This window comes from Coregonus clupeaformis, chromosome 15 (genome assembly GCF_020615455.1).
Source record: "Coregonus clupeaformis isolate EN_2021a chromosome 15, ASM2061545v1, whole genome shotgun sequence".
NCBI classification, from domain to species: domain Eukaryota; kingdom Metazoa; phylum Chordata; class Actinopteri; order Salmoniformes; family Salmonidae; genus Coregonus; species Coregonus clupeaformis.
Window position 1 is genome coordinate 42,180,855 of NC_059206.1, and position 24,230 is coordinate 42,205,084.

A 24,230-nucleotide genomic window follows, 5' to 3' on the forward strand; every position below is an offset into this window, starting at 1 on the left:
AATTAAATACACAGATCTCATTTACATAAGTATTCACACTCCTGAGTCACTTTTGGCAGCGATTACAGCTGTAAGTCTTTCTGGGTACGTCTCTAAGAGCTTTCCACACCTGGATTGTGCAAAATGTACACATTATTTTCAAAAAAAAATGTCCTGAAAAACTCCCCAGTCCTTAACGATCACAACATACCCAGAACATGATGCAGCCACCACTATGCTTGAAAATATGGAGAGTGGTACTCAGCAACGTGTTTGTATTGGATTTGCCCCAAACATAACACTTTGTATTCAGGACAAAAAATCTATTGCTTTGCCACAGTTTTTGCAGTATTACTTTAGTGCCTTGTTGCAAACAGGATGCATGTTTTGGAATATTTGTATTCTGTACAGGCTTCCTTCTATTCACTCTGTCAATTAGGTTAGTATTGTGGAGTCACTACAATGTTGTTGATCCATCCTCAGTTTTCACCTACCACAGCCATTAAACTCTGTTTTAAAGTCACCGATGGCCTCATGGTGAAATCCCTGAGCAGAAGGACGCCTGTATCTTTGTAGTGACTGGGTGTATTGATACACCATCTAAAGTGGAATTAATAACTTCACCATGCTCAAAGGGATATTCAATGTCACTTTTGTTTTTTACCAATCTACCAATAGGTGCCCTTCTTTGCGAGGCATTGGAAAACCTCCCTGGTCTTTGTGGTTGAATCACTGCTCGACTGAGGGACCTTACATATAATTTGTATGTGTGGGGTACAGAGATGAGGTAGTCATTAAAAAAATTATGTTAAACACTATTGCACACATGCAACTTATTATGTGACTTGATAAGCACATGTTTACTCCTGAACTTATTTTAGGCTTGCCATAACAAAGGGGTTGAATACTTATTGACTCAATACATTTCAGCGTTTCATGTTGTATTAGTTTGTTAAAATTTCGAAAAACATAATTCCACTTTGACATTATGGGGGTATTGTGTGTGGGCCTGTAAAAATAAAATAAAAAACACACAATTTAATACATTTTCAATTCAGGCTGTAACACAACAAAATGTGTAAAAAGTCAAGGGGTATGAATACTTTCTGAAGGCACTGTATATGTACATACTGTATCTACCTTAATTACTTCGTACCCCTGCACATCGACTCGGTGCTGGTACGCTGTGTAAACGTATAGCCAAGTTATTGTTACTCATTGTGTATTTATTATTACGTGTTATTACTTATTTCTCTATTTTCTCTCTCTCGCTGCATTGTTGGGAAGGGCCCGTAATTATTTCACTGTTAGTCTACACCTGTTGTTTATGAAACGTGACGAATAAAATTTGATTTGATCCAGCATCAAGAAGCATAGACAGTCCAGCTTCGAGCAGGAAATGATTGCTGACTGTCTACTGTCAGAGTGTGGAGACTGATCACTGATCAGAGAAGATCATGTACGCCCCCATTCTCATCGACGGGGCTGTAGTGGAACAGGTTGAGAGCTTCAAGTTCCTTGGTGTCCACATCACCAACGAACTATCATGGTCCAAACACACCAAGACAGTCGTGAAGAGGGCACGACAAAGCCTATTCCCCCTCAGGAGACTAAAAAGATTTGGCATGGGTCCTCAGATCCTCAAAAAATTCTACAGCTGCACCATCGAGAGCATCCTGACTGGTTGCATCACCGCCTGGTATGGCAACTGCTTGGCCTCCGACCGCAAGGCACTACAGAGGGTAGTGCGTACGGCCCAGTACATCACTGGGGCAAAGCTTCCTGCCATCCAGGACCTCTATACCAGGCGGTGTCAGAGGAAGGCCCTCAAAATTGTCAAAGACTCCAGCCACCCTAGTCATAGACTGTTCTCTCTGCTACCGCGACGGCAAGCGGTACCGGAGTGCCAAGTCTAGGTCCAAAAGACTTCTCAACAGCTTCTACCCCCAAGCCATAAGACTCCTGAACAGCTAATCATGGCTACCCGGACTATTTGCACTGCCCCCCACCCCATCCTTTTTACGCTGCTGCTACTCTGTTAAGTATTTATGCATAGTCACTTTAACTCTACCCACATGTACATATTACCTCAACTACCTCAACTAGCCGGTGCCCCCGCACATTGACTCTGCAACGGTACCCCCCTGTATATATAGCCTCCCTACTGTCACTTTATTTTACTTCTGCTCAACACTTTTTTTGTTGTTTTATTTTTACTTTTTTTGTTTAAAATAAATGCACTGTTGGTTAAGGGCTGTAAGTAAGCATTTCACTGTAATGTCTGCACCTGTTGTATTCGGCGCATGTGACCAATAAAATTTCATTTGATTTGATTTGATGATTTGCCCACTAATGATTATAAGCAAGTGTTTTGCTAACTTTGTCTGTCTATTAAACATTCTACATCTCCTCTTTCCAACTGTCCATTGATGCTGGAGCAGCTAATCCGGCTAGATGCGAGGAGGTGTAGAGCGCTATAGGCCATGGCACTTCAGAAAATAAATCTTTGATGTGTGGACTTTATTTTATACAATGCACGCTTTCATTGCTTGCTAGTAAATTAATACATCTGTCTTTTAAAAAAAGGTTGGATATTTCTGACTTTAATTAATTATTCAACAGCAGTTGACAAGGTTGTTCTGGCTCTGAGGCCTATAGCCTAATGCACTAATGTTGTGTCAAATGGACAATGCGCCAATCTTCTCCAACCTGGCATGGTATAATTTGATACGGAATCTTTCCTTAATTTATAGACTAATCAACACTGATCAGGCCCGGTCCTGGCCGATATATGCCATCCTAGGTGTGAGAAAAAAATGTTTCCGCCCTCCTATCCCCGCAAAGTAGAATACTAGCCTAGGCTACCAGTGTCGGCTCGCAATGCACTGTTATGAATGCCCATGTGGTAGCCTACCGTTGGTAAAACAGGCAATTTACCGTTAATCCCTGTCATTTCGTTACATTAATTTCTATTAATGCATGTATTAATTACAGTAATTTACCGTTCTCATTCTCGTAGTGGAAACGTTGTTTGCAGAGTTCATAACCTGCTACACTTGTGAGAAACAAGTTTTGGTTTATTTAATACCATAATTTACACGCTCCATGTGAGCAATGAGCATGTGTCTGGTTTCTCTGTCCTGTTAATGTTGACAGAGCACGCGCACGCACCTGAGGATGCATAGAAGTAGCTGGCCTGCTTCTCGCAAATGTCAAATGTAGTAAAGTGCCCAGCTCGGCTTCTCAGTAATTCTTTCTTCACCTCACACAGTAAGTCAACGAAATCTTTTTTTATTTTTTACATCCATTCAAATCATAATAGTTCCTCTCAGTATTTCAACAATCTTTCCAACACTTCCCCCTCGATTAATCAGCGTCGCTGATAAATAGGCTATGGACATGTTGCTTGTATTTGTTTCTATTTTAATGATTGTCAATTTCATCTTCATAGCTATCCCTTTCAGTCTTTCCTTGTCAATTCATTATCTTATAACCATGCAGAATTCTTTGTTTTTCACACAGTAGCTACAAATATTTAAATGTATAGTTTCAACGGTATTGAAAAACCATCCTGTGGCTATTTCCAAATACCCCGGTATACGGTAAATCCGGTATAGCGCCCAAGCCTACTGGTGGCTTTGATTGACGGATGCTTTTACGGAGGTGTGCGTGTGTGAGTTCGCTGATTCTCTCCATGTCCATTCAGAAAGTTTCCTTGCCTGTCTGGACTCCATCTCTTTAATAAGAATCAAATACACATGTCATGATTTAATCTTGTAAAAGGCCTATTTTCAGTAGCTTAGGCTACATTATTTATCTCTTTATGATGTCCTCTCTTTGAAGAACATATGCCAATGCCATCGAATGACTGCAGCAGCAGGGCTTGTGATATTATGCGAATGTTACGGGAAAAGTGGGAGAAAACCCATCGGACTTAGTTTGAATGGTTTTGTGCGTCGAAATAGGATCTGTATAAAAAATATGCAGAAAAGCCAACAGACAAGGACAAGGTAGGCATATATCATTATTTTGACTCCGTTAATGTTGTGTCAATACGAAAATGCAACAGATCCTCTCCAACCTGGCATTTTTTTATTTGTTAATTTATTAATATTTAGGCCTGTAAGTAATAACCTGAATACGAATGAAATGGCATGATAATAACAAAGTGTAATTGTTTGTTTCAAATAGGTTTTATTAAGAAGCATATCCATGAAAACAAGTGTACAAACAGAATTTAACGGTTATGTCGGTGATCGTGTACATTGGCCTGGCCAATTACCTCACATTCCAAGACAGTCACAGCCGTATTTCAGTTTCCCTGCATTACAATCACCGGCCACTAGGAGCGGCACCTAGATGAGCATTTTCTTGTTTGCTTTTGTTTATGCTTATTTCCGTGCGTGCGTGCGTGCCGCTGCACGTGTGTGTGTGTGTGTTATGACAGAGGGTTGGTGTTTCCTTCTAATGGTAGATGGTATCATTCCTTTGTGCAAGGTGGAAGAGCTCTTTCAGGGAGAGACCGCAATCACTAAGTGGCTCTGTTCTAATCAAGGTCTCCTCCTTCTCTTCTTATCTTTTACCTCGTATTCATGGGAAGTAGCAAGTGTGGTCCAAGACAAGGCATGGGGCATCTAATTTGTAAGGGGGAGATGGTGAGTGTCTTCAGGGCATGGTTGTAATGTAATGGCTGTATTGTTGTTATTGACTGCCTGTCCTCCTAAGACTGTAATTAGACCTGTGTCTTCTCACCCCAGAGCCCTGGGCCTGGCTGTTTACCCGGTGTCACTGCTGGGGATCTATAGCTTACAGCTGGGGTCAATATAACTAGTCCTCTGGGGCTAGCCACATAGCTGCAGGGCTCAAAACTGTGACCAAAACATTCACATTTGCCAGGCTCTGACTTGGCAGCGTGACACCACTTTTTTATTGGTTGCTAGGGTGCCAGTGATTTTTAAATTTATTTTTTAAGCTGGTCACATTAGTTTTTGGTTCACAATTAGCTTTCAAAAAATAATTACCAAGATTTATTCAAACAGCAATGGGTTTGCAAAAATGGGTATGCAGACCAGGTATTCAAAAAGTTCCGAAGTTTTGGTTGAATCTTTGCGATGCGCAATTCATTCATCATGCGCTGTTTCAATGACCATTTCTAAAGGCTTTCCCCAAAAACCTTCCCAATTAAATGTTGACTGCAAGGTAGGCCTACCTGGCAGAATGATCTCATGAGGATTTGTATCAGTCGCGGGGCATTTGTTTAGCAAACTCTGCCGTCACATATAGCCTACATTGTACAGTACAAAAAGTATCTTGCTAGTTGATCAATTGAATTAAAGGGCAACTATACCCTCATATATATATATATATATATATATATATATTAGTGTGTGTATGTACAGTTGAAGTCAGAAGTTTACATACACCTTAGCCAAATACATTTTTCACAATTCCTGACATTTAATCCTAGTAAAAATTCCCTGTTTTAGGTCAGTTAGAATCTTAAGAATGTGAAATGTCAGAATAATAGTAGAGATAATTATTTATTTCAGCTTTTATTTCTTTCATCACATTCCCAGTGGGTCAGAAGTTTACATACACTCAATTAGTATTTGGTAGCATTGCTGTTAAATTGTTTAACTTGGATCAAACGTTTCAGGTAGCCTTCCACAAGCTTCCCACAATAAGTTGGGTGAATTTTGGCCCATTCCTCCTGACAGAGCTGGTGTAACTGAGTCAGGTTTGTAGGCCTCCTTGCTCGCACACGCTTTTTCAGTTCTGCCCACAAATATTCTATAGGTTTGAGGTCAGGGCTTTGTGATGGCCACTCCAATACCTTGACTTTGTTGTCCTTAAGCCATTTTGCCACAACTTTTGATGTATGCTTGGGTTCATTGTCCATTTGGAAGACCCATTTGCGACCAAGCTTTAACTTCCTGACTGATGTCTTGAGATGTTGCTTCAATATATCCACATAATTTTCCTTCTTCATGATGCTGTCTATTTTGTGAAGTGCACCAGTCCCTCCTGCAGCAAAGCACCCCCACAGCATGATGCTGCCACCCCTGTGCTTCACGGTTGGGATGGTGTTCTTCGACTTGCAAGCATACCCCTTTTTCCTCCAAACATAACGATGGTCATTATGGCCAAACAGTTCTATTTTTGTTTCATCAGACCAGAGGACATTTCTCCAAAAAGTACGATCTTTGTCCCCATGTGCAGTTGCAAACTGTAGTCTAGCTTTTTTATGGCGGTTTTGGAGCCGTGGCTTCTTCCTTGCTGGGCGGCCTTTCAGATTATGTTGATATAGGACTCGTTTTACTGTGGATATAGATACTTTTGTACCCGTTTCCTCCAGCATCTTCACAAGGTCGTTTTGCTGTTGTTCTGGGATTGATTTGCACTTTTCGCACAAAAGTACTTTCATCAGTAGGAGACAGAATGCGTCTCCTTCCTGAGCGGTATGACGGCTGCGTGGTCCCATGGTGTTTATACTTGCGTACTATTGTTTGTACAGATGAACGTGGTACCTTCATGCATTTGGAAATTGCGCCCAAGGATGAACCAGACTTGTGGAGGTCTACACATTTTTTTCTGAGGTCTTGGTTAATTTCTTTTGATTTTCCCATGATATCAAGCAAAGAGGCACTGAGTTTGAAGGTGGGCCTTGAAATACATCCACAGGTACACCTCCAATTGACTCAAATTATGTCAATTAGCCTATCAAAAGCTTCTAAAGCCATGACATCATTTTCTGGAATTTTCCATGCTGTTTAAAGGCACCGTCAACTTAGTGTATGTAAACATCTGACCCACTGGAATTGTGATACACAGTGAATTATAAGTGAAATAATCTGTCTGTAAACAATTGTTTGAAAAATTACTTACTAAAGTAGATGTCCTAACCGACTTGCCAAAACTATAGTTTCTTAAAAATAAATTTGTGGAGTGGTTAAAAAACGAGTTTTAATGACTCCACCCTAAGTGTATGTAAACTTCCGACTTCAACTGTGTATGTATGTGTGTGTATATATATATATATATATATATATATATATATATATATATATATATATATATATATATATATATATATATACATACATACATACATACATACATACATACATACATACATACATACATACATACATACATACATACAGTGAGGGGGAAAAAGTATTTGATCCCCTGCTGATTTTGTTTGTTTACCCACTGACAAAGAAATGATCAGTCTATAATGTTAATGGTAGGTTTATTTGAACAGTGAGAGACAGAATAACAACAAATCAAAATCCAGAAAAACGCATGTCGAAAATGTTATACATTTATTTGCAATTTAATGAGGGGAATAAGTATTTGACCCCCTCTCAATCAGAAAGATTTCTAGCTCCCAGGTGTCTTTTATACAGGTAACGAGCTGAGATTAGGAGCACACTCTTAAAGGGAGTGCTCCTAATCTCAGCTTGTTAGCTGTATAAAAGACACCTGTCCACAGAAGCAATCAATCAATCAGTTTCCAAACTCTCCACCATGGCCAAGACCAAAGAGTTCTCCAAGGATGTCAGGGACAAGATTGTAGACCTACACAAGGCTGGAATGGGCATCGCCAAGCAGCTTGGTGAGAAGGTGACAACAGGGTGCGATTTATTCGCAAATGGAAGAAACACAAAATAACTGTCAATCTCCCTCGGCCTGGGGCTACATGCAAGATCTCACCTCGTGGAGTTACAATGATCATGAGAACGGTGAGGAATCAGCCCAGAACTTCACGGGAGGATCTTGTCAATGATCTTAAGGCAGCTGGGACCATAGTCACCAAGAAAACAATTGGTAACACACTACGCCGTGAAGGACTGAAATCCTGCAGCGCCCGCAAGGTCCCCCTGCTCAAGAAAGCACATATACAGGCCCGTCTGAAGTTTGCCAATGAACATCTGAATGATTCAGAGGACAACTGGGTGAAAGTGTTGTGGTCAGATGAGACCAAAATGGAGCTCTTTGGCATCAACTCAACTCGCCGTGTTTGGAGGAGGAGGAATGCTGCCTATGACCCCAAGAACACCATCCCCACCGTCAAACATGGAGGTGGGAAACATTATGCTTTGGGGGTGTTTTTCTGCTAAGGGGACAGGACAACTTCACCGCATCAAAGGGACGATGGACGGGGCCATGTACTGTCAAATCTTGGGTGAGAACCTCCTTCCCTCAGCCAGGGCATTGAAAATGGGTCGTGGATGGGTATTCCAGCATGACAATGACCCAAAACACACGGCCAAGGCAACAAAGAAGTGGCTCAAGAAGAAGCACATTAAGGTCCTGGAGTGGCCTAGCCAGTCTCCAGACCTTAATCCCATAGAAAATCTGTGGAGGGAGCTGAAGGTTCAGGTTGCCAAACGTCAGCCTCGAAACCTTAATGACTTGGAGAAGATCTGCAAAGAGGAGTGGGACAAAATCCCTCCTGAGATGTGTGCAAACCTGGTGGCCAACTACAAGAAACGTCTGACCTCTGTGATTGCCAACAAGGGTTTTGCCACCAAGTACTAAGTCATGTTTTGCAGAGGGGTCAAATACTTATTTCCCTCATTAAAATGCAAATCAATTTATAACATTTTTGACATGCGTTTTTCTGGATTTTTTTGTTGTTATTCTGTCTCTCACTGTTCAAGTAAACCTACCATTAAAATTATAGACTGATCATGTCTTTGTCTGTGGGCAAACGTACAAAATCAGCAGGGGATCAAATACTTTTTTCCCTCACTGTATATATAAATATATTTTTTTATATTATTGTTCCCAGACCTCAAGTGGTCTCCTGATGTGGTTTAAGCATTTTTGTGGACTTTCAATTGGTTTAGTTTTTCTATTTAAAAAAAGTGTGATTTTTGAGAGTGAACCTGATAAACCTAGGACAACTCGGTAACCTGGAAAAATAAAACCTGGAAAAAGGAATTTACCAAAAGATAAAACTGATTTCATAGGGCCTGTAGAGTGACTAAAAAATCGCTAACAATTAACAACCTTTTTGAGATGCGGTTGTATTTCTTCCCTCCAAACAATCAATGTAAATATGATATTGTCAAGTTAAAATGTAATTATTTGTGTATGGAGGGTAGGTCATTAGAGGCTTTAGGCTACTTGCTCAGCCCGCTAATTAAAGATGCCTTTTAAATGATGTGCGCATCATCCGCTTTCCTGGGCCAGTATTCTTTTCATTCGGGCCAGTAGCTTTCAGTTAGCACTGGCAAATTGACCTGAATGTCAAGCCCTGCTAATTTAAAAGCTGGCTAGTCTTTATTAGCCTGGTTCTATATCTAATGAATCCTCTGGGGCTAACAGGTGTTATTCCATAGTGTTAATGCATTGTTTCCTTCTCTGTAGAATGTGGTCCGTGCATGCATCACATTGTTGCCCTATACAGTCTCATTGTGTACCCGTTCTATAGATTGATCTGATGTTTTGTTGAGCTTGTGTCCATGGCAAAATTAATGTTTATTTTTGTCACCTTGGAAACCTGTGAAAACAGGTGGAGAGGCATTGGGATGTGAAGTGACCAGTCTAAAACTGACCAGCTGGTGACGTATATTTCCCCAGGTCGATAGACCCATTGCCTTGTATAAAGGTGGGTGTACGCGTATGCGGGCGAATGCGTGTCTGGCGGAGATCACAGCTCTTCTTGGAAAACAGGTGTTGTGTATAATTGTCTACTGGTTTGTTGGACGACATTCAAATCCACAGTTTGGGCTCTTTGGTGCTGGCGTGTTTGTGTGTAGCTGTGTTACACTGGAAGTGGTGCTGTATCTGATAGTTTAGATGACTGTTTCTAATCCTGGCCCCTCCCCTTCCCTCTGCCCCAGGCTGTGGGTCAGGCAGAATCAGCAGCACTATGGGAGGGCGGGGGTGGGTGGTGGCGCAGGGGGCTGGTGGCTAGTGGCTGGCAGAGTGCGTCAGCAGGCACGTGTCTGCCCGCCCGCCCGCTCTTGCCACTGGCGCAGGAAATGAAAAGTGGTGGTTATGTCACACGGGCTCTCTAATCCCCCCCGGGCTGGCGCCGCTGCAAAACGCTGCTGGCTCCTTTTTGGGAGAAACCAACCAACAACGTTATGTTATGCTGTCGTTGAGGGTGAGCACTGGAAGCTGTCTCCTACTGTACACTACAGCACATGGCCACTAGGATGGGCTCATCCATATCTACCCTCCTTCTTTCATCCCTCTCTCCATGGAGGGAAAGAGGGAGTTACCACTGCAACATCAGGCTGAAGGGCCAACCGGCGTCACATGGTTACATATCCTCTTACCACTAAAGTGGAATAGTTTCATATTGTAGCCTTCATATGTTTCAGTAACAATCAAGATGGAGATCATCTTCTGTACCTATTATTTCGATTTTTATACACAACATAGTATACTGTACTATACACTGAGTGTACAAAACATTAGGAACACCTTCCTAATATTGAGTTGCACCCCCACAATTTGTTGGGGCGTGGACTACAAGGTGTCAAGTGTTGCATAGGGATGCTGGCCCTTGTTGACTCCAATACTTCCCACAGTTGTGTCAAGTTGGCTGGATGTCCTTTGTGTGGTGGACCATTCTTGATACACACAGGAAACTGTTGAGCGTGAAAAATCCAGCAACGTTGCAATTCTTGACACACTCAAACCGGTGCACTGGGAACCTACTACCATACCCCGTTCAAATGCACTTAAAAATGTTGTGTTGCCCATTCACCCTCTGAATGGCACACATACACAATCCATGTCTCAATTGTCTCAAGGCTTAAAATCCTTCTTTAACCTATCTCCTCCCCTTCATCTACACTGAGGTGGATTTAACAGGTTCCTAATGTTTTCTACACTCGGTGTATAATATCCTACAATAAATATGAAATAGTTTGCCAATCATTGTTTTATTAAATGGAACTACCTGCTTCACAGTGCTACCTTTTTCAATATGTTTATGAATCAATGGTATTTTAACCTTGGTCTTTAACTTGATGGTATGAGTGATGACAGTGACATTTTCTGCTGTAGAAGCAGGTCACAAGTACCGACTATCTCTGCATCACGTAGGCCTTATGTACTGGCCTGTCTCAGTATCAGAGGTGAAGTGGTGATCATGCCCAGAGCTATGTTAGGGAGGCTGCTCTGCAGTGAGGGAATCAGATCTGCCTGGGGAAAGAATGGCTAGGCTATATCTGCTGCCTTCCTGGTGGTGTGGGACTCTCATCTTTAGTGAGATTAGCAGGGTCAGTGCATTGGGCTGGGTGCAGGGGGGAAGGGGAAACAGACTTGCTTGGACTCTCACTAACATCGCCAACCGTCACAGTCGCACAAAGCCGAAGTGAAGCTGCTGGCCAATCTAGCTTTACTGCTGCTGCACAGGCCCTAAATCTGATCTCTGGTCAATCATGTTACTATCCATGTTGCATCCCATCTTGGCCACGTCTGTCACCATGGTTTTTCTGACCTGCATACAGAAGTGCTACGATTCTTGTCTGGCAAATCATTTGATGTCCTGCAGATTACTGCCAATGTCATATAAAGACAAAGTAATATGGAGACTTTGTCTCCTACATGTACACAGTAATCTACTCTTTCTCTTTTGTCCCCTCCCACAATTACTGAGGTACTTTCAACATGACAATCTATCCTAATTATGTGGTGGGGATAAGTACTGTTTATCAGTATTGTACCAGTATTATATACTGAACAAAAATATAAACGCAACATGCAGTTATAAGGAAATCAGTCCCAATTGACATTAAGTCATTCGGCCCTAATCTATGGATTTCACATGACTAGGAATATAGATATGCATTTGTTGGTCACACATACCTTTAAGAAAAGGTAGGGGCGTGGATCAGAAAACCATTCAGTATCTGGTGACCACCATTTTCCTCATGCAGCACAAGACATCTCCTTCGCATAGAGTTGATCAGGCTGTTGATTGTGGCCTGTGAAATGTTCTCCCACTCCTTTTCAATGGCTGTGCGAAGTTGCTGGATATTGGCGGGAACTGGAACACGCTGTCGTACATGTCGATCCAGAGCATCCCAAACATGCTCAATGGGTGACATGTCTGGTGAGTATGCAGACCATGGAAGAACTGGGACATTTTAAGCTTCCAGGAATTGTGTACAGATCCTTTCGACATGGGGCCGTGCATTATCATACTGAAACATGAGGTGATAGCGGCGGATAAATGGCACGACAATGGGCCTCAGGATCTCGTCATGGTATCTCTGTGCATTCAAATTGCCATCGATAAAATGCAGTTGTGTTCATTGTCTGTAGCTTATGCCTGTCCACACAATAACCCCACCACCACCATGGGGCTCTCAGCAAACCGCTTGCCCACACAACGCCATACACATGGTCTGCGGTTGTGAGGCCGGTTGGACATACTGCCAAATGCTCTAAAACGACATTGGAGGCAGCTTATGGTAGAGAAATGAACATTCAATTCTCTGGCAACAGCTCTGGTGGACATTCCTACAATCAGCATGCCAATTGTACACTCCCTCGACTTGTGTTGCGTGCCATTTTAGAGTGGCCTTTTATTGTCCCCAGCACAAGGTGCACCTGTGTAATGATCATGCTGTTTAATCAGCTTCTTGGTATGCCACACCTGTCAGGTGGATGGATTATCTTGGCAAAGGAGAAATGCTCACTAACAAGGATGTAAACAAATTTGTGCACAACATTTAAGAGTAAATAAGATTTATGTCCATATGGAAGATTTTGGGGGTTATTTATTTCAGCTCATGAAACATGGGATCAACACTTTACATGTTGCGTTTATATTTTTCGTCAGTGTATATGAGTCCCCACCTTTACCTCATGTCATTATGTGCAGGCTTTTGACCTCCTTTCTCTTTTCTTTGTATTACAGATAAGTTCAATTCATATGTGACGCTGAAGGTGCAGAATGTCAAGAGCACCACCATCACCGTGCGAGGGGACCAGCCATGCTGGGAGCAGGACTTCATGTTGTAAGTGACCAGTGACCACACACTTCTTAGACGTCTATTCCTGTCCTATGCACTCACACTCTGTCATAGGCCACAACACACCTGCTGTTTCTGTGGAGTATAGAATAGTCTATCTGAATGCTCTGTAAGTGTCAAGTGTCACTGTTTTCATTCAACATAGAATCATGTAATATCAGGTTTGTTTTGGTCGATGAGGATCAGAGAGTGAAGATAAAGGGAGAGTCTATGGCTCTGAGCTCAACAGACTTTATTGTGACAGTATGTCCTCCATGCTCCGTCACTAACACCTTTATTTGATTAAGGTTGACATGCTGATTTGGCTTTTGTAATTATGCAGCAGACGCAATCACCCGAGTGCTCTTCCCTACAGACAGGTGAGAGCAGGGAAGCTAGCCTGCCGCTGGTGGTAATGCTCTGTAGCTACACTTCAGGTTCATGATTTTCACATAGTAATACGTGGCAGTAGGTCAGAGTCAGGGATTTCCAGTTTTGTCCCCATTGTTGCCTGCCAGGTGGGTGGTTGTTTCGGGAAAGGTAGCTAAACTGTTCTCACAGCTGTTCACTTCCTTTAGTGTTCTGTGTGTGTGTGTGTGTGTGTGTGTGTGTGTGTGTGTGTGTGTGTGTGTGTGTGTGTGTGTGTGTGTGTGCGCCTGTATATGCTCATTGTTCTGATATTTATTTTTCCACAACTGTCACAAGGATGTTGCGGAGTATAAATGCTCTACCTTGGTACTGTTCATGAACACAATACGATAGCTTAGCACATCACTCAGCAGTGTTGCCATTAAACAATCAGCTCCCTTGACAAGAGCACCACCTGTTACTCCTGTATGTAAATCATTTTTAGCAAATTCGATAATTTAGCACAAACTACACTGCTCAAAAAAATTAAGGGAACACTTAAACAACACAATGTAACTCCAAGTCAATCACACTTCTGTGAAATCAAACTGTCCACTTAGGAAGCAACACTGATTGACAATAAATGTCACATGCTGTTGTGCAAATGGAATAGACAACAGGTGGGAATTATAGGCAATTAGCAAGACACCCCCAATAAAGGACTGGTTTTGCAGGTGATGACCACAGACCACTTCTCAGTTCCTATGCTTCCTGGCTGATGTTTTGGTCACTTTTAAATGCTGGCGGTGCTTTCACTCTAGTGGTAGCATGAGACGGAGTCTACAACCCACACAAGTGGCTCAGGTAGTGCAGCTCATCCAGGATGGCACATCAATGCGAGCTGTGGCAAGAAGGTTTGCTGCGTCTGTCAGCGTAGTGTCCAGAGCATGGAAGCGCTACCAGGAGACAGGTCAGTACATCAGGAGACGTGGAGGAGGCCGTAAGAGGGCAACAATCCAGCAGCAGGACTGCTACCTCCGCCTTTGTGCAAGGAGGAACAGGAGGAGCACTGCCAGAGCCCTGCAAAATGACCTCCAGCAGGCCACAAATGTGCATGTGTCTGCTCAAACGGTCAGAAACAGACTCCATGAGGGTGGTATGAGGGCCCGAGTCCACAGGTGGGGGTTGTGCTTACAGCCCAACACCGTGCAGGACGTTTGGCATTTGCCAGAGAACACCAAGATTGGCAAATTCGCCACTGGCGCCCTGTGCTCTTCACAGATGAAAGCAGGTTCACACTGAGCACATGTGACAGAGTCTGGAGACGCCGTGGAGAACGTTCTGCTGCCTGCAACATCCTCCAGCATGACCGGTTTGGCGGTGGGTCAGTCATGGTGTGGGGTGGCATTTCTTTGGGGGACGCACAGCCCTCCATGTGCTCGCCAGAGGTAGCCTGACTGCCATTAGGTACCGAGATGAGATCCTCAGACCCCTTGTGAGACCATATACTGGTGCGGTTGGCCCTGGGTTCCTCCTAATGCAAGACAATGCTAGACTTCATGTGGCTGGAGTGTGTCAGCAGTTCCTGCAAGAGGAAGGCATTGATGCTATGGACTGGCCCGCCCGTTCCCCAGACCTGAATCCAATTGAGCACATCTGGGACATCATGTCTTGCTCCATCCACCAACGCCACGTTGCACCACAGACTGTCCAGGAGTTGGCGGATGCTTTAGTCCAGGTCTGGGAGGAGATCCCACAGGAGACCATCCGCCACCTCATCAGGAGCATGCCCAGGCGTTGTAGGGAGGTCATACAGGCACGTGGAGGCCACACACACTACTGAGCCTCATTTTGACTTGTTTTAAGGACATTACATCAAAGTTGGATCAGCCTGTAGTGTGGTTTTCCACTTTAATTTTGAGGGTGACTCCAAATCCAGACCTCCATGGGTTGATACATTTGATTTCCATTGATAATTTTTGTGTGATTTTGTTGTCAGCACATTCAACTATGTAAAGAAAAAAGTATTTAATAAGATTATTTCATTCATTCAGATCTAGGATGTGTTATTTTAGTGTTCACTTAATTTTTTTGAGCAGTGTACAAGTCCTATGCCAATGAACAGGACAGTATATGGTCCAGCTGAGGTGAGCAATTGAAGGACATGGCATTGACATGTTAAAAATGACATCTAGTGTGTAGGAAAATACAGAAGTTTACTGTTATCTGGAAACTGGCTCTGCTCGATTTCTTTCTTCTCCAGTGACGTGTTTTTTTGCCAGAAAGCTGTAGCCTATTGGTTATGTGGTTCAACCTTTATGTAACAGATTCCCTAATTGATATCGATCACATTCTATATAATTGACTCTGAGAACTTTAGTGGATGGATGCACCTTGGTCTTCTTAGTGACATAGCAGATTGCCAAAGGGTCTTATGGTTTGTCAGGCCAGGCTTCTGTTTCTATGTTAGCCAGAGGGCCTTGGAGACTAGAGTCCAGATCAGACCACACTTTCCTTGTGAGATAATGGCCATCCCCACCTAGACACAGGCTCAGGCCACCAGAGTTGACAGGAAACAGGCGTGTTGTGACAGCTGTGGATCGATATGTACATCATACATCCCACACTTGCCTTATCTCTAGGCTTTTTCCATAGTACCTCTGCTATGGTGCTCAGAGTCATTATAGACTTTATATTGTTCTTAATGTTCTTTAGGTGTACAAAGACAACACTGTATGATAGAGCTTAGCCTATGTGATATTTAAGAGCCTACATGGAATTGTCTCATTTGAACTGGTGGCTTATGTTTACACTGACTGTGATGGTGTCGTCTTTGACGATTCAGGTAATGGAAGGATCTCTCACTGTTTCCGTGACGGGGTGCTCCAGGAAGTGACATAGAGGAGAGCCTTAATGTTTCTGTGCTTGAATGAGGCCTCCAAAGAACCATCTGTCTCTATGGCAACCCATCAATTAATCATTACTCCATCCTATCCCTGCTTTTTGAGTGTTTAGAGAAAGTAATGGGGAAAAATTATAAGTGCAGTAGAATGGTGTGTTCTGTTTAGTGCTTATTTTCCAGCATTGTTTTCCAAAGCCTGTTGGGGGGGCTGTGGTTCATTCCCATCTCACTCCACAGACAATGGGAAGCTCAAATGAAACATGAATGGATTTCTGAATGCTGCTTTCACAGAAGAGTGGGTCCCTGCCGTGGGCTAGTTTTGTTTCTATGCTGCAGAAAGAGAGAGCAAGAGAGCTCAGTGAAGTCAGTGTGTGATTGATGATCAAAAATATTTTGAAATGTTCAAAATTGTCTACTCATTGTTTGTATTTGTTTTATAAACGTATATTAGTATGACCAATTACCGTAAGCAGCTTATACAAGTACCTGTTTTTGGTTAATCATGTTTGCATTCACTGTGGCCACTTAAGAGCCTAAGAGATTGACAGTGGTTGGTCTTCTCATTAGGGTAATAGTTTTGTCGTTATTTGGTGCATCTCTTTAAGTGTGAGTGGTTTAGAATATCTTTGTGTTTGCACCTGGGCTCACTCTTACTACCACCGTTACTCAGGGCAATGCACTTTTTATAATTATCTTCTACATTTACATTTACATTTTAGTCATTTAGCAGACGCTCTTATCCAGAGCGACTTACAGTTAGTGAGTGCATACATTTTCATACTGGCCCCCCGTGTGAAACGAACCCACAACCATGGCGTTGTAAGCGCCATGCTCTACCAACTGAGCTACACAGGGCCAGTCTTCTCTCATCTTCCTATTGTTTTTGCCGCATTAAGTTGTCAACCACGGTAGATGCCAGTATGCAAATGAGATGGAGACATCATGAGCAATGGTCGCTTTGAAATGAGATGCCTTGTTATTGTTAGCAAGCTTTGCATCCATTTGAATGGCAAATAAAGGATGGAATGCATCACAACGTCTGACATGATGCGTAAACAAAGACCAAAAGTAGTCAGTGAGCAGCAGGCCAGACAGATGTACTTATCATGGTTTCTGTTGTCATAGTTACTTCTGTTTCCATTTGAATGGATGTGACTCACTACATAATGAATGCAACCATCCTTTTTATATTTACAGTTTAGTCCTATAAAATGTTACCTATGGGCTCAATCACTTTGTCTCTGTCTTAATACCGATTTCTGTCTATCAAACTTTATTGAATGAGAGGTGATTATGACCCCATCTACTTCATTCCCTCCCTCTCTGTCTCTCCAGTGAGATCAACCGTCTGGACCTGGGGCTCATCGTGGAGGTGTGGAACAAAGGCCTTATCTGGGACACCATGCTGGGGACTGCCTGGATCCCCCTCAAGAGCATCCGCCAGTCAGAAGAGGTGAGGAACACAGAGAATGCACATATACATCCAAACGTACACACTCTCAACAGGACTAGCTAAAACAATTACATCAGACATCCAGTTCAAATGTTAAACAAACCATGTACACAGATATGTCTGGGCACTGGTTCACCACCTGGTTGGTTTAATCTGGTCTGTCTGTCTATGACATGACCTCTGACCTTGTCTTCCTCTTCCTTCAGGAGGGCTCAGGGGAGTGGACCTTCCTGGATGCTGAGGTTCTGATGAAGGCTGATGAGATTTACGGCACCAAGAACCCAACGCCCTACCGGGTTCTGCTGGACACGCGCTTTGAGCTGCCCTTCGGTAAAATGTCATATAGATCACAATTTTTCTGTTGGGCACATAGCTATCATAGGATATCTCTTTTATATAATAGGCTCTCTTTAAAATGTATTTGTTGCTTCTATACAGTACATCATGGTCAAATTGCTTCTACAGTACAGTGGCTATAGGTATGATGCTGAAATGTTATAGGTCTGTTTTTGTTGTTGCATTGGAAGATGTGACAGACATAAGGCACCGTACAGTAATGATTATACAGTAGTAGCTTTTCCAATGACCTGTGCTTTAACGTACGTCACCACACATGGTATCGATTGGCTGAAATGCCAGCAGGTTGAGTAGTGAGCCTCTTGAATGCAGCCGCTCTCGTCTCTCTACACTGAGAGGGAACAGTTATGTAATTTGCACGTCACTTTCTACATCGCTGTCCTTTAACGTTGCCAGTATTGGTGTCGGCGTGCCTAAAACACTTAAGATCGGTAGCTTCAAAGTTAGAACTGTGTCTGTGGGAGGAGCTAGAGCAGCTTTCAGGTGTTTAAGGGCAGGCCTTTGAAGGTAGCGGTAGGGGAGGTGAGGCTGTGTGTTTGTCTGGGTTCTTTGTACAACTGATCCCATTCATTCACCAGGAAAGGGGTTTGGTTTCATCTGCCTTTTGAAGCCCTGGCCTTTTGTGTTCGGCTCTCTTTAATGTCCAGTGTCTCTGTAAAGGGTCATGGGCCATCCGGGCACAGGGAGAGAGTGGGGGCTGTGCTCTAATAGACCAGTGGTTTGGTAGTAGGCATTAATGTATACTTTATCATCTCTGTACATTATTGTCAGTTGTTGGGCTGGTTATGTCATCAAGTAAAGGCTTGTGCCGTTTTGCAATCTCTAGAAGTCCTGTACTCAGTGCTTCTTATGTCTCTGTGAAGTTCTGTCACAGTCAGGACTAAGGTAATTTCCTTCTGGGAATTCATTTGCGTCTCAGTCATTACAAACTTAACTACAGTGGAGCTGTAGTACTGGTCTCTGGTCCCCAACAGTGCAGTTTGAGGGCCTAGCCAACTATTTGTAATGTCTTATTCCTAAGTGGCTCATTACATATTTAAAGGGCCATGAATATGTAATGGCAGCATGGTGCATGTGGGAGCATGGATGGTTTAGGATGGAATGGTGTAGGTTTGGATGCAGCTCACCAGTCACCCCTCTCTGCCAGACATCCCAGATGATGAGGCGCAGTACTGGACCGGCAAGCTGGATCGCATCAACACTATGAGGATCCATGATGAGGTAAGGCCTGCCCAACATGCTAGGGCGCTATTTCACCACGAACATGTATGTCAAAGATGTAGAAACAACATCTACGTATTTATATTTCAAGCAGTTACACCGGTAGTATATTTAAGAAAATACTGTCTCTATGTTTGCATATATTAAAATACCAAGTACATTGCGGTCGAATGTTCTGTCACATTATCCCGGGATTACACTGAGCTCTTTGCATTCACTAGCACACAGTAAAATACATGGAAATAGAAGATGGGACTAACTCTGGTCATATGACTCTTTCCTCACCACGCTTTTGCCCATCACAGAAATCACTGGTTAGGTACAGTATTGACATGTGTGTTTATCACGGTTTGCTGTGCTCTGAAGTGAGAACATAGATTGTAGATAGTAGGCCTAACTAACTTTTGCATGCAGTGGCATTGAAGTCATGGTGGTGATACAAATATTATACAAATGCAGGAGTTTGAGAATGATGATGATGCTTTGTTGTTGTGGATGATTAAGGTCAGAGGTCACAGTTCCTGTTCTCTCTTTTTCTCTCTCCAGTACCCTCTGCAGGATGAGGTCCAAAGACGCCCCATGCCGCTTGCTGCCTCCCAATGCTGTGAGTGGGACTGACTTCCACACCATAATATCCCACTAGATGGAGCTCTCTCATCAGCCCCGTCTCTCTCTGGCTTACCATTAGTTTGGGCTTTTCATGTTATTGAAGTTATTTATTTGCTTGTCCTATTCCTGAGTTATGTGTGAATCTCCTAACCCAGACTTAACATCAAGTAAGCCTTTTATCCAAATTTAATTTTCCAAAACAGTCACTACTCATGCAAAGTTATGAAGAATGTCAACACACAGGGATGCCACTTTCATGCATGTTATGGTCATAATTTCCCCTCCTAAGTCAGGCACAGTTTTTGCATACTCTCCACTACCTCTCACTTTACTTCTCTGCCAACACCCTCACCAGGCAACTATTTCGGATGGGCTGACACACTGAGTATGTAAAACAGTATTTTTGTGATAAATTCTATCCCTTCTCAAAGCTTCACCTTGGCCTATCCTCAATGCATTGTGCATGTTATCCAGCACCAACAACAATCGCTACAGCGCCCCCCCCCCATCCCCTCCCCCCCACACACTCTCCTCTCTACACCTCATGTCAGAGTTTCATCATCAATATTTGAGTTTCATCACCTTTATCAATTTCCCCATGGGACATGGAAACACACATTGTTATTATTTCTACCTCCATGTAAACATAACTGGACAATAGCAGTTAAGTCTAGATCTATTTTTGTAGTCAGCGGGTGACCTTGATAAAGCATAGTGGCAGTTGATGACTTCCTGAACAGATGTCAATGAGATGCGACAGCATCGTCACACAGACAGGGGGCAGTGTTTGCCAGCCTGTTTTGAGATACTAAAACATCAGTGTGTGTCCTGAGCTATCGATCTCACTTATCAGTCTGGAGTGATAAAGCCCAGCTCAACTGTCCCCTTAAGCAGGCCACTCAGCTCAGGGTCAGCACTCTGCAATCCAAAGGACCTGTCTGAGTGCCAAAGTTGAGTCTGGGTCACTGAGGAGAGAGAATTCCCCTATGTCAACATTGCATTTGAGTTCCTTAACTGATTATTTTAGAATGTCCCTTTTTGACTGGAGTGTCCCTTTTTGACTATTTAATGACCTATACGTTCAGTCGCATCACATTCCCCTTCCCACTGTGGTTTACTTCCTGGTTGGCTTGCATTCAAAGGTGCATGACCCTTGCCCTCCCTACCTCCCTCTTACCTGACCAGTCCTGACCCCAGTGTATATCACCACTTGTTCTTATTGTGTAATTCAGATATGTATGTGTGAAATTGTGAGCATTGGTAGGATAGAATGGAGATTCTGTGGTCATTTTAGCAGTTGTTATAATGCCGAGGTCTCTAGAAGTTATCTTGTGGAGCTTGTCCTGTTGCCCCCCCTACAGCCCTGGATGACCATGACAGTGCGGTGGACGACCGGGACAGTGACTACCGCAGTGAGACCAGCAACAGCTTGCCCCCGCGCTACCACACCACGACCCAGCCCAACTCCTCCATGCACCAGTACCCCATGGGCACCCGGCTCCAGAACCATCTGGACTCTTGCACCGACTCCATGCACAGCTTTGACATGGACTACAGAGACCACCGTGGTAGCAGGTAGAGCTTCTGAATAACACCCGCAAACATACAATACATGCCCCTACACAGAATTCACAGACACATGCACAAATACAACCATAAAAGATTGCACACCTGTTCATATATTCTACAGTCATACATATTGACAGATAGTGAAGGAGGTCCAGAGTTAGGACATTAATAAAAAAAATTGTAGTGCAGTATCGGATGGCCTGTTTTAAACATAGTTTTCTATGTAAATAAATCATATTGCAAATAGACCCAGTTAGCTGATGGCCTGAGGCTTAGCTGCTTTGTTTATTAGAGGGCTTCCCTCTTTCAGATGATTAAGGGACATCCACCCTCCTGGGACAGAATGGCAGAATCAATTGGCTGCCTTTGTTGTACCCTGAATACAAGCATATTTCTGAAGTAATGTTAGCAGCTTTAAAGCTCTTCAGTTTATGTTCATTTGTCACTGGCACATGGTTTGACACCGCATAGGAAGGAGGTAAACAATGTCACCTGCTTGAATATATGAACAGTGCCCCAGAGGAAGTGATACTTCCATCTGGTAAGGTTGTGCGCAACAGTGCAAGTTAACACAATAGCTATTTAATCTTTGGTGTTTTATATATCTGGATCTAGTATAGAATTTGTATGCAATTTCATTTAGTTGTGAAAATGCACTGTAGCTTCTGAAGAAGGAACAGATTTGGTCTTAAACAATGTCAAAATTGTCCAACTGCTTAGATGTTTTCCCAGATGGAGCACAAATAATCTGCCAACTGCATTCATGTACCCAGTGTAGAGTGGGTCTTTGCTCTCTTACACGTGTGACTTGCTGTGGAAAACATGTGGTTCATTGAGATTGTGGTAAATCTCAGTCTGTGTGGACAGATAGAAAGCTGATCCGGATAATTCCATAACATCTGAAAAGAAAAGTGGGATTACAGCCAGGAAAAGCTGATTTCAAAATAAATAAATAAAATTGACGTATTGTTATATGAAACTTCTTTGGCAGTTTGAATGAAACTGAGCTTAGTTAAGCCTGCCCTTGTCACATATGGGTCTTTGGGACCCTGGTTTTGGAAGGGAAGGTTCAGTAAGAGTGAAATACTGCCCTCCTTGACCATATGTTTATGCAGTCTGTAAAATGACTTTGGACAGAGATACTTCAGGTTGGATTTCAGGGCGTTTGTGCTGTTATTGATAATCTCCCAGAATGACGATCACTCACATAACACAGGTATATCAAACAATCTTAATAACACTCATGTCGTGACTTGACTTTCATTAATATGATTACTTATTTATCGAATCAACTATGTTTAATTGTTACTTGATTAAATTAATCATGTAACAAATAGTTACATGATTTATAGAGTTACCATCTCCCGAGTTAAACTCTAAAAGGTCTTTACCTATCAAAATGTATAAAACAGTCAACATATCAATCATTACCTCTTATCAGTCGACATTCTGAATGGTCTCAGAATTCTTGGATCTGCAAGAACCCCAGCTTTACTTATGATTCAGCACTACACAAATTGGCTTAATTATGTATTTACTAGGTAACTAAATAATAACACAGAATACATACATACTTAATACATGAGAAAAAGTCCCTAGCGGACTAACAACAGCATGACTGCTTGGTTATCAAAAGAGGGAGGGGTAAAGGGAGCGACAAAGACGGAGTCAAACTTATCATTGATACATTTGGAAACTACCCTCAAAGTAATCATCATACTTTGCTCACGAACTACAGCCCATTTTGAAATCAATTAATGTATTTACGTGTTTGCTGCTCGTCTATCTCTGTTGACCCAAGCCCTCTTGGAAAGGAGGTTTTGGCTGGGTCTTCGCTCAGTTCACTTGTAAGGCTCTGATTGTCCACCAGAGGTCACAATGTCCTCCTTCTTTGTTCTGGCTTGTAGTGGCGTGTACTCAGAGCAGATACTCTGTGATTGTCTGAGATGGGATTTTCTTCTTCCCACTCGTGTGGTTAGTCAAAGTTCTAGATCAAGCACAGCTGCAGACTGGCAATGTTCTGGTCTAGTGAGTATCTTCTTCACCTCGTGTTGAGATTCAAAGTTCTAACCATTTCAAATGTGTGGAATATCGTCGCCACGCTTTCTGGTCTACCATTTTAAGCCGTGTAGCCATAGCTCCACGCTTTCTGGTCTGATGGTATTTGTTACCAAGGCGTTTTATGCACTCTGGTAAAAAGGGGGCGTTCCATCATGCCGACGCAATGTCTGTGCTCACTTGGGGCGTGGCTAGTCACTGTGCATAGTTTACATGAAAAACAATTATCTCATTAGAAAACAAAAATCACATTCCTATCTTAACAAAAATACTAATCTTTAATCATATATTTTATACAACATTTGGGTGTAAACTTGACAGAATGTGTACACTTTCCGAGTTAGTTATTTCTTGATCTCATCCTTAATGACATCACAAAATAATAAACAATATGACATGATTATTCTTTAGGTCCCCATTGACCATTCTTAACATTTGTATTATAGAAATAATGTCCCAATGTTCACTTTTTGGACAAAAAGGTTTTGGCGGCAAAAAGTCTCTGGAACAAAGAAAGCCTTTAGTAATACTGCAGAGCAGGAGGGAGAATACCCTCCTCCCTAATTTATGACAGAGTTTTAAGTTTGGGTGAGAGGGTCTGTTTGTCAGCCATTTGCCAAGCTGATCTGAGTCCTTTGATCCTCAGCCAGTAGTCATGACACTCATGAACACACATTCACCAAATAGTTATTTACACTTTACAAACATATTTATTTATCATATGTATTTATTTAATGCTTATTGTCTC

General features: G+C 42.6%; 1 protein-coding gene across 2 annotated transcripts in view; it reads left to right on the forward strand.

The window, feature by feature from the left end:
- Window positions 1-24,230, forward strand: part of LOC121582427 (protein unc-13 homolog B) — a 99,736-nt gene that overhangs the window by 12,376 nt on the left and 63,130 nt on the right. The window contains exons 3-9 of one of the 2 annotated variants that reach the window (XM_045225147.1): window positions 12,872-12,971; window positions 17,551-17,668; window positions 17,875-17,998; window positions 19,173-19,246; window positions 19,793-19,850; window positions 20,211-20,240; window positions 21,217-21,430. In XM_045225147.1, coding sequence (XP_045081082.1) covers window positions 12,872-12,971; window positions 17,551-17,668; window positions 17,875-17,998; window positions 19,173-19,246; window positions 19,793-19,850; window positions 20,211-20,240; window positions 21,217-21,430 — 718 coding nt within the window. The remainder of the gene's footprint in view (window positions 1-12,871; window positions 12,972-17,550; window positions 17,669-17,874; window positions 17,999-19,172; window positions 19,247-19,792; window positions 19,851-20,210; window positions 20,241-21,216; window positions 21,431-24,230) is intronic. The other variant, XM_041898192.2, reaches the window with a different exon arrangement.